We start from the raw sequence: 14251 nt of genomic DNA, 5'->3' as shown, positions 1-14251 counted from the left end.
CCCCGGAGAGGCAGGGCTGAGGCGCTTGTTGGGAAAGGGGTCCGACGTCAGCCTCCACTCGTCTCCTGCTCTGCCCTGACGCCGTCTCCACGGAGCTCAGGCTCTTCCTCGCGCTGACCCCATTTCCCCTCAGAAATAGAACACAGGGAAAGTGACCTCCCCCCTACCACAGAAGGAGCCGGCCTTTGAGAGTTAACATGCTCACACCCCCAGCAGCAGGCCTTTCAAAGTCGTGCCCCCTCTACAACCTTCTGTCCATCCCTCTCCCTCAGCTCCTGTCCCCCAGCCCTGGACTCGGGCCCCCACCCTGCCATGCCTGCAGATGCAGGGCACGTGGGATCCCCACCGTGCAGACCACACCACTCCATCAGCCCGGGGGGGGTCTGGGGGGGGCACAACTCACTAGCCATCACCTCCAGTCCTTAGACGGGCACTTCTCCAGCTTTAATGGGCATCTGAGTTATCTGGCAATCTCGGGAAAATGCCAGTTCTGATTTAGTAGGTTCTGTTTTTCTAACAAGGCCCCAGGGTAGGTTGGGGATGCTTGTCCACGGACCACACTGCCAGTCACAAAGATTTAGAACACTCAACTCTGTTTCGGCACCTATGGAGACCCGCTGTGTGTACGTTATGGCCCCTGGTCTCCAGGACGTATGAGAAGAGAGTCGCGTAGGCTTTCTCTACATGCGTGAAGAATAGACGAGGGAATGAACGAACGACTCAGGGCACAACCCCAAGGTACTGGCGATATGTAAGTGAGGAGTGCGAGGGAGGGAGAGAGATGGGAGACAGAAGTCACCCACTTTCACTTGTCTGGCAGGTTTGGGGCCCCTCCAGGGGTGCCCCTGGAGCCACAGAGCTGTGTCATTGCTGGACGAGTGCCCAGAGCAAAGGCTCTCTGGCTCTGGGAGACGGCGGTGGCTGGACGACCTTCCGACGCAGAACCGACTGCCTCACTCACAGCCTCTGCTGGGAGTGCTCAGACATCTCTGCATTGAGTCATTTGTGTTTTTCCCTGCACCCCAGCACCACCAAGGACTGATGAGAGAGACACACGTTCCTTAGAAGCCAGAACACCATGCACTTTAAGAAAACGCAAGACTTGGTATGAAAGGCTTATGTAAAGGAAGGAAGGAAGGAAGGAAGGAAGGAAGGAAGGAAGGAAGAAGGAAGGGAAATGGGAAGATCATCTCTGTATTTCTTCAAAAAGTAAACCTTAGGGGCGCCTGGGTGGCTCAGTCAGTTGAGCGGCTGACTTTGGCTCAGGTCATGATTTCGCAGTCCGTGGGTTCGAGCCCCGCGTTGGGCTCTGTGCTGACAGCTCAGAGCCTGGAGCCTGTTTCAGATTCTGTGTCTCCCTCTCTCTGACCCTCCCCTGTTCATGCTCTGTCTCTCTCTGCCTCAAAAATAAATAAACGTTAAAAAAAAAATTTAAAAAAAAAGTAAACCTTAAAAAAAAAAAAACAACCCCAGACATCTTTCTCTCTTTTTCCGCAAAAGGCCTATCTCGTGCGAGACAAGTTGAAGTGGGAGAGCGAAGTAAGAGAGGCAGGTCTGAGGCAGACTCAGTGACAAATAGCGGCATTCATGGAGTCCTCTGTGTCTGGCCTTGATTTCATCCGGACGGCTATGTCTTATTCCCGGTGGCCCCCAAGGCTGACTCCACGCTGCTCTGGGAGCCTTGCCATGTCTTCTGCTTCATTGCCTGTTTGCCTTCTTATAGGAGCCAACCCGTGCCCTTCCTATGCCTCTGCATTTTCAAAACCCTACCTGTCCCAGAGGCCAACTTCTCCCAGGAAGCCTTCCCCCAGCGTTGCTCTCTGCTATTCTTTCTGTCCTTCCCTCTCTCTCTCTTTGTGTGGTTTCTTTTCTTTTCCTTTTTTTTTTTTTTAGGAGGGTACCTTCCTTCCAGCATTTCTCAAATTCCTTTTTTCTCTTGTTTCCTTTACGAGAATTCAAAGGCAGTCTCTTCACCCTCTCTATCTCCCCGTTTCGTACAGAAGCGCTAAGCTGGAGTCACACGGGGCTGAGACAGGACGGAGGACACTGAGTGGGATTCTTGATGTTGTTTGCATTTGAAGACACATAGTAACACATTTATGCTCCTATGAGATGGAATGTACACCACGAATCTGGAAACCCTATCCTGGATAGTCCTGATTCTGTTACTCTGCCCCCAAAATGCCAAAGGAAAACATAAACACATCTTGAAAGGACGTCTGAACTGAGCCCAACCGACAGAAGCTGAATGTCACTGAACGAGGCGGACCCGCCAGCCCTCCACCACGGCTGGCCGGCCGTCTGGGTGAAGTGCGGCTAGAGGCTGAGTGAAGTGTGCCCCTTCACCACCTGCCATATTTGGGGTGGGTTTACCTCTTTGGAATGCGAGTCCTTCCTCACTTTATCACTATTTTTAAATGGAATTTGTGCAGAGGGAGAGAAAGACCCTTTCTTTCCAGTCTACCTACAAATATCTTTCCCAGTGAGTCTGTGTCTACGGAAGTCTAAATTTAATATGCCCATAAAAAGGAAAAAATAGTTGAACAGTTAGTTTGTCTACACCATACATAAATGACTGGCTTCATCCATCTGTCTCACCACATCGATCTGAGCTGGGGCAGATGCACTGATCGTGTCTGTTTGATCGCCAAATGTTCTACCTGCTATCAGGCGTGCTATTCTCAAAGGTGTAAGTGGATGACGAGGCCACGTGGGACCTTTGTCCTCAGCCATCCATGCTTTTCTTCCACCCAGTGGGGGAACCAGCAGCTCTTTGATACAATTCTGCAGTTCAAGGCACCGCGGCGCTTCCACATCTATGTTGCACTGCTAGGACAGGAGATTTTTTTTACATTAAGTGAACAAACATTTATTTTCATTATGTTTCACGGAGACCTTTCTAAAATGTAATGCGTAGCTCCCTGCCTCCTCAAAGAGACCATATTAAACTCAAAGGAACATTTTCCTGGACATTGAAGTTCATCACTGTGAACCACAGCACTGCGGCAGATGCCATGAAGCTGGATACCCCCTGGTGCCATTGAGGACCATGGAGCATTTGACCCCAGCCCTCTTGGCCCCAGGCTACCATGTTCTTTATTCACTGGGTCAACTTCATATTGCGTTTTCTACCTTCTTTTCTTGTCCCTTCTTGCTGTTCTTATTGTGCTTTCGTCCCACAACTGTTTTGCTATTTTACCTCTATCTTTCTGCATCTAATTGGTGAGGTCAGATGACATTACCTGTGAATGCAATATCTAAACCATGATCAACACACCCAGGGCAAGAGGGGCTGTACTATGCATAAAATGCATATGCTTTCAGTCTGTGACGTGAATTATGGCTGCTCAGGTTTCCGAGTGGTGCTTCATCCCCTGCTCACCGGTTTATTTCCTCTTCTTTTTAGCTTCTTGGCTATGTTCTGGATAGTGAGATTGCTGGGTAAGTAATCTCCAAATCCATGATTTTTTTTTTCTCTTTTTGCCACATACAGGTTCAGTCTTAGTCTGAGTCACAAATTAGAGGTTTTGAAATGGTAGTTGTTTGGATTCACGAATGGGTAAAATATTAATATTGGTGTTTAGTTGGCTTTAGAATTTAAATAATTTCCGTAATTTATTTTGGCTTTGTTGATTTAAATTTTAAATTTTATTTTGCTTTGCTCAATTCTCTTCTCTGATGAAAAAAAAAAATCCGCCCCCCCCTCCCTCCTCCACCACAGCAAGTGGAGAACGAAACTGTATTCACAGATGAACCATGATTACTGGGAAGAATCCAGAGTTCTTATATGTAGAAAGAGTTCACTAGCAAAGATGAATCACAGCGACAGGATGAAATCAAGAGCAACTTAGCTCAGAAGTATGCGGCACTTTGCCGCTGGTCAAACTAGATCACTTTGAAATAGGCTTTAATTTTTTCATATACTTTAGTGTTTTCCCCAAAACTTTGTTTTCGGTTGAACTTTTATGGCCATTTCTATTTGAGGTCAGTTGTATGTAGGTCTAGCTTGATAGCTGCCTATGTATTGCTTGCATCACAAAAGAAATCATATTTTGCAACTAAATGCACTAGTCCACAGGGGGTGCACCTAAGGCATCGCTCTTGTCCCAAGGGGCTCCCAGGCTTGTTGCTAAGATAAGACCAGTTAATACAAGGGTTAAAAAAAAAATGAGGGGCGCCTGGGTGGCTAGGTTGGTTAAGCGTCTGACTTCGGCTCAGGTCATGATCTCACAGTCTGTGAGTTCAAGCCCCGCGTCGGGCTCTGTGCTGACCGCTCAGAGCCTGGAGCCTGTTTCAGATTCTGTGTCTCCCTCTCTCTCTGCCCCTCCCCTGTTCATGCTCTGTCTCTCTCTGTCTCAAAAATAAATAAACGTTTAGAAAAAAAAAATGAAAACCACACAGAAAACATATGTATCTTACAGTGTAACTGTGGATACGGGCTACAAGTGCCAGAGGGATTCAGAAAGGCAGGGAGACATTGTGTTCTAGAGATATCCGAGAAGGCTTCTCAGAGGGGCTCTCACCCAGGGGGTCTTGGGATTTGGTCATCCTACCTTGCCGGTGGAAGATGGGACCCATGGCCCCAAGGAGGGCACTGGGACACTGTAGGCCTTAGAGCAGCTTTCTCTGGGCAGAGGCTGGGACCGAGGAAAGGCTCAGAGCTTAATGCAACCTCCTTGAACAGGAGGTGAGGAAGAGAGCGAAGGAAGGCCCCTGGCGGGTAGAGGAGTTGGAACCAGTGGTTCAGTCCCTCACCCACCTCCATCCGGACTGCACGAAAATGTGGAGCCATCTCTTTAAACAGTGACAGTTCTTTCTCTCTCTGGCCAGCACACATGCACACAAGTCCTGCACTCTTGGAATTCGGGGCTCTACTCGGGGAAGCTTCATAGCATGGGGGAGTGGAGAGAGGGAAGGGAAGCCCAGAACTCCCTGTGTAGCTTCTTCCAAGTGCCCTCAACCTCCAGAAGGAAAGCACAGCAAAAACCCCACCGCCGAGGGGGTGAGATCCGGGCAAGTCAGACCCCCAAGTCCAAGTTTCACGAAAGTTTGTATTTTTCCTAAAGTTGTTTGAGAGACCTGACAGTCCTCGGGGACAGAAAACCATCTCGTCAAGAGGAAGGTCTGTTTGGGGTCCTTGCCTCTCTAATATCAATGGAGTGAGTCACCAGGAGCCAAGAGAAGAGCATGGCTGAGCCCTGAGAAGGAGGCAGCATCCGGCCAAGATGCCCCAAGGGAGCTCACCGGGGAAGGTGAAGTGAGGTGGGAAGCAGCAAGAGGGCCAGGGGGCCAACTAGGAAATTCTGGCTTCTCCCCTGGCTCACAGAACTCGGTCCAGCTGGAGCAGCCGCCTCACTCCCTGGACCGGGCTGCAGCAGTGACCAATGTCCCTGGCCAGAACTGCTCAACCCCGGGCGGCAGTGCCCACTCCCCCCCGGGGCCCTCTCCAGGCCCCCGGCCAGGAAGAGCAGACACCACGTCTGAGCCTGGAACTAGACAGTCCCCCACCTCGGCAGCACGCACGGTTTAGTCTGGGCTCCCTCCGTCCTCTGTAGCTGCTCAAGCCCCCTTCCCAGGGCCTGCCCCCGCCCCCACACCTTCACACAGGTCTCCCTCTGTGCTGTAACACACCGGCCCCTTTCCTGGCGATTGGCTCCGGCCAACTTCTGCCAAGGCTCCAGAGGAGGCTCTTTCTTCGCAGAGCTGGGTGGGGGAGGGGCTGGGGCCTGTCGTTCCGAATCTCCAGGTGGGAGCCCCGGGGCCAGGTACTCCGGGAAGCGGCCAGAAGGCTAGAAGATAGGCCGGGGCACCTCCCCAAACTTGGCCTTGCTTGCCAGTTTCCAAGAGTTGGATTCCGGATACCATCGCGAGCTCCCCCTGCGCCCTCCTCCCCTCCCCCTGCCCTAGGTCCCAACGCGGAGACCCGCTAACTCTCCCCCGCTGCTCCTTTCTACCGCTTTCCCTCCTCCCTCCCAAGTCTTTTCCGTCCACGGTCTAGGGCTCGCGGCCTGCGCCTCTGCAAACACCCCCCGCCCCTCCAATCTGGGCAGAACTCCGAGGGGAGGGGCCGGAGGCCCCCCTTCCCGCCTGTGGTCGGAGGGGGCAGCGCCGCAGCCCTGGGTTGGGGGGAGGACAGCAGCCGTCTCTGCGCCCCGCCCGATCAGGCCACTCGGCACACTAGGGGTGGGGGGCGGGAAGCAGGGCTAGCGGAGAGGGGGGTCCGGCCCAGGCAGGTGCGGGCTCTGGCTGGGCCCAGGCCGGCTCCGGGGGCGGGGTCTCAGGTTACAGCCCGGCGGGGGGCCGGGGGCGGCCCGCGGTTTGGGCGAGTTCGCCAGCCTCGAGAGGGGCCGGACGCATATAACGGGCTCCGCGGAGGCGAGAAGACGCAGAGCGCTGTTGGGCTGCCGGGTCTCCTGCCTCCTCCTCCTGCTCCGAAGGCCTCCTGCATGAGGGCGCGGTAGAGACCCGGACCCACGCCGTGCTCCTGCCGCCTCGCTGCGCTCCGCTCGGGCCGGCTCCGCCAGGCCCCGCGGTGAGCCATGATCCGCCTCGGGGCTCCCCAGACGCTGGTGCTGCTGACGCTGCTCGTCGCCGCTGTCCTTCGGTGTCACGGCCAGGATGTCCGTAAGTCGCCCGGTCCCTGCCTGCCACCCTTCTGTGCCGTCCCTTCGCACCCTCCCCCGGCCCTCTCCCTCTCTGGAGCCGGCGGGTCCAGGCTAGAGTGGCTCCAGGGGTCATAGCGCGCCGAGACTTGGGCGCATGATGCGCAGGGGCTCACCTAGCGGAGTTCTGCAAGTCAGGGGCTCTGTTGGAGCGTCGGCTGGTGCAGGTCGCAGTTGGAGGCATTTGCAGGTCTCTACGTTGCGCAGGAATTTGAAACGTGCAAAGTGTCGGGTCGAGATGTTTGCGCATAGATTTAAGCGCGCTCTTTTCCACCAGCTTTGATAATTAAGCAGGCGCACACCCACCCATCTCACCTCCCCGAAGCACTCGGAGTGCAGCAAAACAGGTCGTGGCCCATCGATCTTAGGAGAAGTTGGAAAGGGCTCTTACGAAGGGACGAGCAAGCGCCAAAGGGTTGACCTCGCAGCCGCGTCCAGGGGTTGGTGGCTGGAGGGTTCAAAGGGGAGTTAGACAAAGGAGATGCTCTGAATCTGGTGGGCTGAAATCGGAGGCCACAAAAGAGAGGCTTCCGAGAGGCGCTCTGAGATCTCAGCGCCTCTCGCAGTTTCCTCCCCCTCCCGGCTGGCGCAGGAGCAAGGTGCAGCCCTCGTTCTCATCTCGACTTTGGCCGTGCCTCTTACGGGTACAGAAACTCCCCGTAGGAGAGGCCATCTGAAAGGCGATAACATTCCAACCAGACCGTGCTTTTTTCAAACGCCCCAGAAAATAGCGCCCCCTCCCCGCCGTCTTCCCCTCCAAACCCCGGAGGTACTACAATGAGTTACTCTTCTAAATTTCTGGAACTCACCAGGCTAGGCTGTGTGTGTGTGTGTGTGTGTGTGTGTGTGTGTGTGTGTGTGTGTAGCAGAGGAAGGGGGCACAGTTGGTCAATTGCTATAACAATTTCAGCCGAATATAGTTAGAGATGGCAGTTTTACGGTCTAGTCCAAAGGCGGTTCGGATCTCACCTTTCCATCGTCTCCTTTGGTAAAATCCCACTGTCTGGGATTATATTCAGGACAAACGAAGCCTGGAAAGTGTATTAGGTAGAGAGGATTTTTTTTTTTTTCCCCACGTGTTTGGGCACGTTTCCGATGGCTGGGATTCCAGTTCTGTCTTTGTATGTTACAGATTGTAAATCAATCGCAGAGGAAACTGTTTGGGGAGGCGGGATGGAGGTGGGGGGGGGATCAAAATCCCTCTGCCGACGAGGCTCTATTTGGTGTCTCCTGCCACCAGGCTGTCTCCAGAGACGGTTTGGAGGGCTCTGGGCCCAGGAGGACTTTCCGTTCATTAGAGTGGCTGACCCAGGCGGGGGCAGGACTGGAGCCCGCGGCGCAGTCGCAGCGAGCCCGGGGCAGGAGATTCTGGCCGGGTCGTCGCGTGCTGCGCTAACCTGGCGGCGCGCACCCGGGCACTTGTTGGGATACGGTGTGTCCATAAGTGTTTCCGGCTCGGACTGGCTATATTTTTGTCCTCAATTTCCCTGTACACCCACAAAGCTGTCTTCTTGACTGACCTCTGCTTAGTGCACAGTGAAATTAGCTAAGTGAGTTTAAAATAATTCCCAAATTCTCCGTCTGTTATTAGAGGCGCTCACTTAAATGGCAGAGCGCTCTCACCGCCGCAACTTTCCCGGGAGTGAGTGAATTCCACAGTTTCTTGGGCCTAAACCTTCCAGTCGCTCCTGCTCCTCCTCCTCCTCCTCCTCCTCCTCCTCCTCCTCCTCCTCCTCCCCGGGGTCGGGGGGGCGGGGGAGTGCATCGGGGCGGTTGACTTCGCTCCCAGGCGCATCCGAGCCTCGTAACCCCCTCCCCTGGGTCGGTGGACCCAAAGAAGTGATGTGGGGAAAGGCACAGTCTGCGTGGACGTCAGGAATGTCAGAAACCTAGAGCTCGGGCACGCCCCTCCTCCCCATCTGTCCACGACTTTGAGAAACTTATTGGAGGCGGCGTCTTTGACCCACATCTGCATTTCACAGCCCTCGCCTGCGAAAGTGCCCCTCGGCTGAGGGGAGAGACCTCAATCCTCCTTTGTGAGGCTTGTTTGCGTTGGGAGATTGGCAGCGATGGCTTCCAGATGGGGCTGAAATGCTGCCCGTATTTATTTAAACTGGTTCCTTGCGGAGACCTGTGAATCGGGCTCTGTGTGCGCTCGAGAAAAGCCCCATTCATGAGAGGCGAGGTCCGGTGGGTTCCCCCGGACTCCCTGACCCCCCTCTCCACAATGCCCCCCTGTGCCCGCCCGCCGCCACCTCCCGGGCTCCAGCCCTGCGCAAAGCGGCGGCGAAGCAAAAACAGTTCCCCGAAAGAGGTAACTTTTTAATTGGCCTGCCACAAAGGAGCACTTATACCGCGCTGCGGTAATGAGGGGAACCGGATCAGGCGCGCCGGGATGCTATCGGCAGCGGTTTCGAACAGCAATTATGGTGGTGCTGGGCTCCTCCGTCCACACCTAGGGGATCCGGTTACGGGGCTGGCTCCTTTCTGGGGCAGTCATTTAATCCCACTTTTCACCCTCCCAGTGTCTGTGGGCGAGCCGCGTCCAGAGCTGCTGCCAGAAGTCACCCAGCGGCTCTCACATCCCGCGCTGCCTGGCCCCGCCCCCGCGCATCCCGGGGCCGCCCTTCCTAGAGAAATCTGACCCGCATTCGGGTGCACCCCCTTCTCCCAGCGTTTTCTTTTTTCACCCTGGGCCCTCTTGGGTGAAGGTGGGCTTTTCCTCGGTCCAGACGGGAGACCATTAACCTCTGCTCCTTCTCCTTCCCCACCGCCTGATTTCTACCGTTCCAGCTATTTTAGCCGTGGGCGTGTCCCCGCAACTTCTGTGTTTACCCTGGGATCCCCCTACTCTGGCCGGGATTATCTTGCCTAAAGGCTGAGCGGATTTCTTCTGGTGGCAAGAGAAAAAAAAAAAAGGAAGGTTTATCTTTAGGTTTTCAGAGTCTCCTTAAAGAGCAGGAGGCAGGCCCATTTCTTTCTCCGCCCACCTGGTTTGTGGCGCTTTCCTATTATTCATCCCCTGCAGCTGCCTTCGCTTTGGGGATTTTGATGAGAAAAACAGCGCTGGGCGCTCCCTAGCACGTGGTGCGGGCTCTTCAGCCCCTGGCGCTCTCGGGAGCGCTCTTGTCAGCACAGGTTTCGTTTGCAGGGTGAGTTCCAGACGGCAGGGCGCTGGTGGAGAGGGACTAGTCCGTGCCTTTCTCGGTCTTCATTCTTGGAGGAGGCCAGGCCGGGACTGGCTAATCTTAGCCCAGGCCAGGCATTCAAAGCCCCCAGCGCCCTCCCCGCCCCCCCCACATTGAGGTTTGTCTTCTGATGAAGGTAGGCTCTCTCCAGGGAGGGCTACAGCTGGAGGTCAGCAGAGGGGAGCCCCTACGCCCTTCTTGTCTCCCAAGGCATTTTGTTAGCCTGCTGGGGGTCCCAAGGGCATTTTTTGAATGGGCCCCTATCCTCCTCCCCAAATTGGCCCGAATTCTAATATGATTTAAGTCGTGGGACATGATCCTATTTCTAACCGCTCCTCCTTTAACCCCCACCCCGTATATCCGCTTTTGGAATCTGGTTGTTTATAGATTCTAATTCTTGTGGGTTGAATTTTCTACATGCCTCCTGCATTGTAGCTGTCAGTCCTTTTTAGCAAATCCCGTAGTTCCTAGAGGAAGGCAGAAAAAAGGCCTCTGTTCCTGTGCTGGGGGGGGGGGTCTCTCCATTTTCCCCTCTCCTCTGGACAGTTCCTGAGTTCCCACTCGGAGTCCCCGCCCCCCCAACACCCTTGGGTCTGCCCCAGGCATTCGGAAGAGAATATGGTACAGTAGCAGCCCTCGCCCACCTTCACTGCTGGGGCAGGGTTTTCACTGGTCAATGGATAGCACAGTGCAAGGTGCACAATAAACATATGTTGACTGCACAAAAGATTGAATGATGTCTTAGAAAAATGATTTCCAAGTTCTCTACTTTTGGATGGCCGGAGCCCATCATTCTTCGAATGATGTCAAGTTGACTGCAACCTCTTTCTCTTTTTCTCTTCTGGCTCCCCACCCCCTCCTTCCCTTCACTCTCTGCTTCCCCTGCCCCGCCCTTGGTGCAGAGAAGGCTGGCAGCTGTGTGCAGGACGGGCAGAGGTATAATGATAAGGATGTGTGGAAGCCCGAGCCCTGCCGGATCTGTGTCTGTGACACTGGGACTGTCCTCTGCGACGACATAATCTGTGAAGACATGAAAGACTGCCTCAGCCCTGAGACCCCCTTCGGAGAGTGCTGCCCCATCTGCTCAACTGACCTCGCCACTGCCAGTGGTCGTAATTTATTTATTTCCTCTTCCACATAAATAAATTACTTGCAGGTGCAGCAAACCTCCCATGGATGCTGGTCATCTCTGCGTGGCAGAGGGGCTGGTTATCCATGGGACCCCGGCAGCTGAAGCTGAAAGGAAAGGCCACTTCTTGCCTGTGGGTTGAAAGTGAATGAGCCTGGGACACTAGAGGGGTCCCTCCTCACCTAAAACCTCCAAAAAAGTACGCTTCCAAGATACGGAAGGACAGATGTGGTTCCACAAAAGGATCCTCTCTGGAATCCTCTCTGATCACTAGAGCTGCAATGGAGAGCCCATATCCTGTGGGCCGAACCCCAGATTAATTCCCCAGATTAATTAGTTACCCACACCTTGTCTTCTCTGTAGACGACCACTAATGGTCTTCAGTGGGGAGACAGGGCGGGCTCCCTCTTTGAAATCTGGAACGTTGGTGGCAGTTGCCTTTTGTTGTCTTTACCTCTCTTGGAGTTAACTGCCAATTACGAAGCGAATTAATAGGAGAAGGAGGGGCTGGGCTCTGAGAGATGGCGCTGGGCTGGAGCCCTGCAGGCGTGCGCTCTGGTGGGTTTACTCACTCCCAGCCAGAACCAGTGCTGGTGGACCACATGTGTGCACGTGACCCCTCCCCAGCACTTGAACATACGCCCCATCTCCCTGCGGGGGAAAGGGGGTGGTGGGGACGGGCACATGCCTAGGTCTCTTGGGTGGCCCTCACTGTCCCCTTCCTACTCAAACAGAGAAGAAAGTTGAAAGGGAAGCAAGGAGTTGCCCTTCCTTAACACCTTCACCAACACTGGCAAGCTGCTTTTATGGTCTAGATTTCCCAATCATTTCTGAGGCCCCAGTGGGGGAAGTGGTGAGGGCCTCACTGCTTTGAAGGGGGAAGGGATCATTGATTTGTGGGGGTGGGGGGTGCTGGCTTCGATGCTGTCTATAACTCCTCTGCCCTGCTGTGTTTTTGTGCTCGCTTCAAGGAGACCCCGCTTGAACGTAAGACCCTTCTACCTCCCTAACCCTTCTTCCGGGAGGGCTTGGGCTGTGGGAAGGGCTTCCTGCCCTGTGAGGAGAGAAGAGACTGGACCTTCTGCCAGCTTCTGGTGTTTCCTTTCTTGGTGCTCATGAGATCTTGAGCTGCTCATTTTCTCTTCATACGCCCTGCTCCATTCTTTTGCATGCTGACTGCTTTCTTAATAACAAAGTCTGGGTCCTCTCCATTCCTCGTGGGACCTCCAGCAACCCCAGGACCCCAGTGACCCTAACATCCCAACAGAGGGACAGGAAGGTGCCTCCTTCCCGGGTTGCATCCTTGTCTTTGTTTAATCCATTAGAGAGTGTTTGAGCACAAGAACTTGTGCTAACCCATCTCACAAATCTTTCATTCTTCTCTATTCTTTCCCACTTGCAGGGCAACCAGGACCAAAGGTAAGGGTTTTTTTTTTTTTCCTTTTTTTTTTTTTTTTTTAAGTTTATTTGAGAGAGAGACAGAGAGACAGTGTGAGAGGGGGAGGGGCAGAGAGAGAGAGGGAGGCACAGAATCTGAAGCAGGCCCCAGGCTCAGAGCTGTTCGATGCAGGGCTCGAACTCACGAGCCTAGCGGGGAGATCGTGACCTAAGGTGAAGTCGGAGACTGAACCGACTGAGCTACCCAGGTGCCCCTCTTTTCCTTTTTTTGTCTCTGTTTTTGCTTTCTTCAGGAGCAATGTTGTGCTCACCCAGCCTGTGATTTTGTAGGCAGCAGGCAGAGCTCTGTGTTATGGGGCGGGGGGACCTCAATGCTCAGGCTGCAGGGCAGGGTTTCGTGCTGGGGGCTTTAGTGGGCTTGTGGGGCTCCGTCCTCACAATGTGTCGTGTTTCAGGGACAGAAAGGAGAACCCGGAGACATTAAGGATGTAAGTACACATTGTCCTCACGTCGGTTGCCTCCACTGCTCCGAGGGGGTCGGCTCCTTGGGCTCCCTCTAACTTGCCATCCTCTGGGTCTCTGTCTCTCTCACAGATTGTAGGACCCAAAGGACCTCCTGGGCCTCAGGTAAGAAAGGGAGAAATCCCTTCTCCCACCTCTTCCTCAAGTCACTGTTCTGCAGGCCCCTGGCCATGCTGTCATCTCATCATTCCCTTCACCTTCAGGGACCTGCAGGTGAACAAGGACCCAGAGGGGATCGTGGCGACAAAGGTGAAAAAGTGAGTAGAGAAAAGCTGCCCGATTCCTGTGGAACCCCCAGATCCTCCGGGCATCCCCTCTGCCCCCTCCCATGTGCATGACCACCTCCTCGGGGGCAGCCGTGGCCAGGGCGGTTCTTGTGTAAATCCTGCTTCACACGGGTGCCCTTCTCTCTTTCTGCCAAGGGTGCCCCTGGACCGCGTGGCAGAGACGGAGAGCCTGGGACCCCTGGAAATCCCGGCCCCCCTGGTCCTCCTGGCCCCCCTGGCCCCCTGGCCTTGGTGGAGTAAGTATCCTTATGTCCCCTTCCTTCAGCTGCCCCTCCAGAAAAATGTGGCTTCTAAATTGCTACTCCCGCTTACCTGGCTGGCTCCCAGGCCGGCCAGCAGTGTGTGCACAGCCTGCCCGTGGGCTTCTCCCCGGGCCTGTAATTTAGCGGAATCACATATTAGGCATCAGACTGTGGCGCTAAGGGATGACTTTTTTCACTCACTGGGTTTCTGCAAAGAAAGTCTTCAGTTACCTGGCTCCCAGGCGTCTGTACTGTGCGGTCGATTCTTGGGCATGGGTGTGGGGCCGGGGGAGAGGATGACTGGGCACTTGTAGTTCCCTGGAAGAAGAGAGACCACTGTCCTTGGAAGACATTTAATCGTGGCCCTTGCCAAGTACATTCCAAGGGACTATTCATTCTCATGAAAGAGCCCCACTGACTGAAGGTGTGTGGCTCCAGTCATTTTTGGAATGAAGCCAGTCAACGAACTGTGTTATTGTCCAGTTTTTGCAGGTTTGCCGTTTTGATGTTTGCTGCGTTTCAAATTCTTGAGTGGCTCGCAGATGCCTGCTACCTTCCTTGCTGAAAAATTTTAAGGTTGTGGGTTTTAGTCTTTGGCTGGACGATAAAGACCTGGAAATTTTTTTTTCTGAAACCCTGTGAAGCGATGTTTGAGTTACATTTCTCAACGTAGGTTAAACAGCCTATTTACCATTTTAGAATTTATTTTTTTTTAACGTTTATTTATTTTTGAGACAGAGAGAGACAGAGCATGAATGGGGGAGGGTCAGAGAGAGAGGGAGACACAGAATCTGAAACAGGCTCCAGGCTCTGAGCTGTCAGC

General features: G+C 54.0%; 1 protein-coding gene across 1 annotated transcript in view; it reads left to right on the top strand.

Annotated features, from left to right (window-relative positions):
* Positions 1–6409: 6409 nt before the first annotated feature.
* The window catches only part of COL2A1 (collagen type II alpha 1 chain), a 31153-nt gene continuing 23311 nt past the window's right edge, over positions 6410–14251 (top strand). Inside the window, 8 exon segments of the mRNA XM_042992175.1 lie at positions 6410–6624; positions 10753–10959; positions 12382–12398; positions 12833–12865; positions 12972–13004; positions 13103–13156; positions 13322–13400; positions 13403–13422. Of these exon segments, the coding sequence (XP_042848109.1) occupies positions 6540–6624; positions 10753–10959; positions 12382–12398; positions 12833–12865; positions 12972–13004; positions 13103–13156; positions 13322–13400; positions 13403–13422 (528 nt within the window). The 5' untranslated portion in view covers positions 6410–6539.

The sequence above is a fragment of the Panthera tigris genome, chromosome B4 (assembly GCF_018350195.1).
Source record: "Panthera tigris isolate Pti1 chromosome B4, P.tigris_Pti1_mat1.1, whole genome shotgun sequence".
NCBI lineage: Eukaryota > Metazoa > Chordata > Mammalia > Carnivora > Felidae > Panthera > Panthera tigris.
Note: the sequence above shows the minus strand (reverse complement) of the source record. Positions and strands in the feature narration are given on the sequence as shown.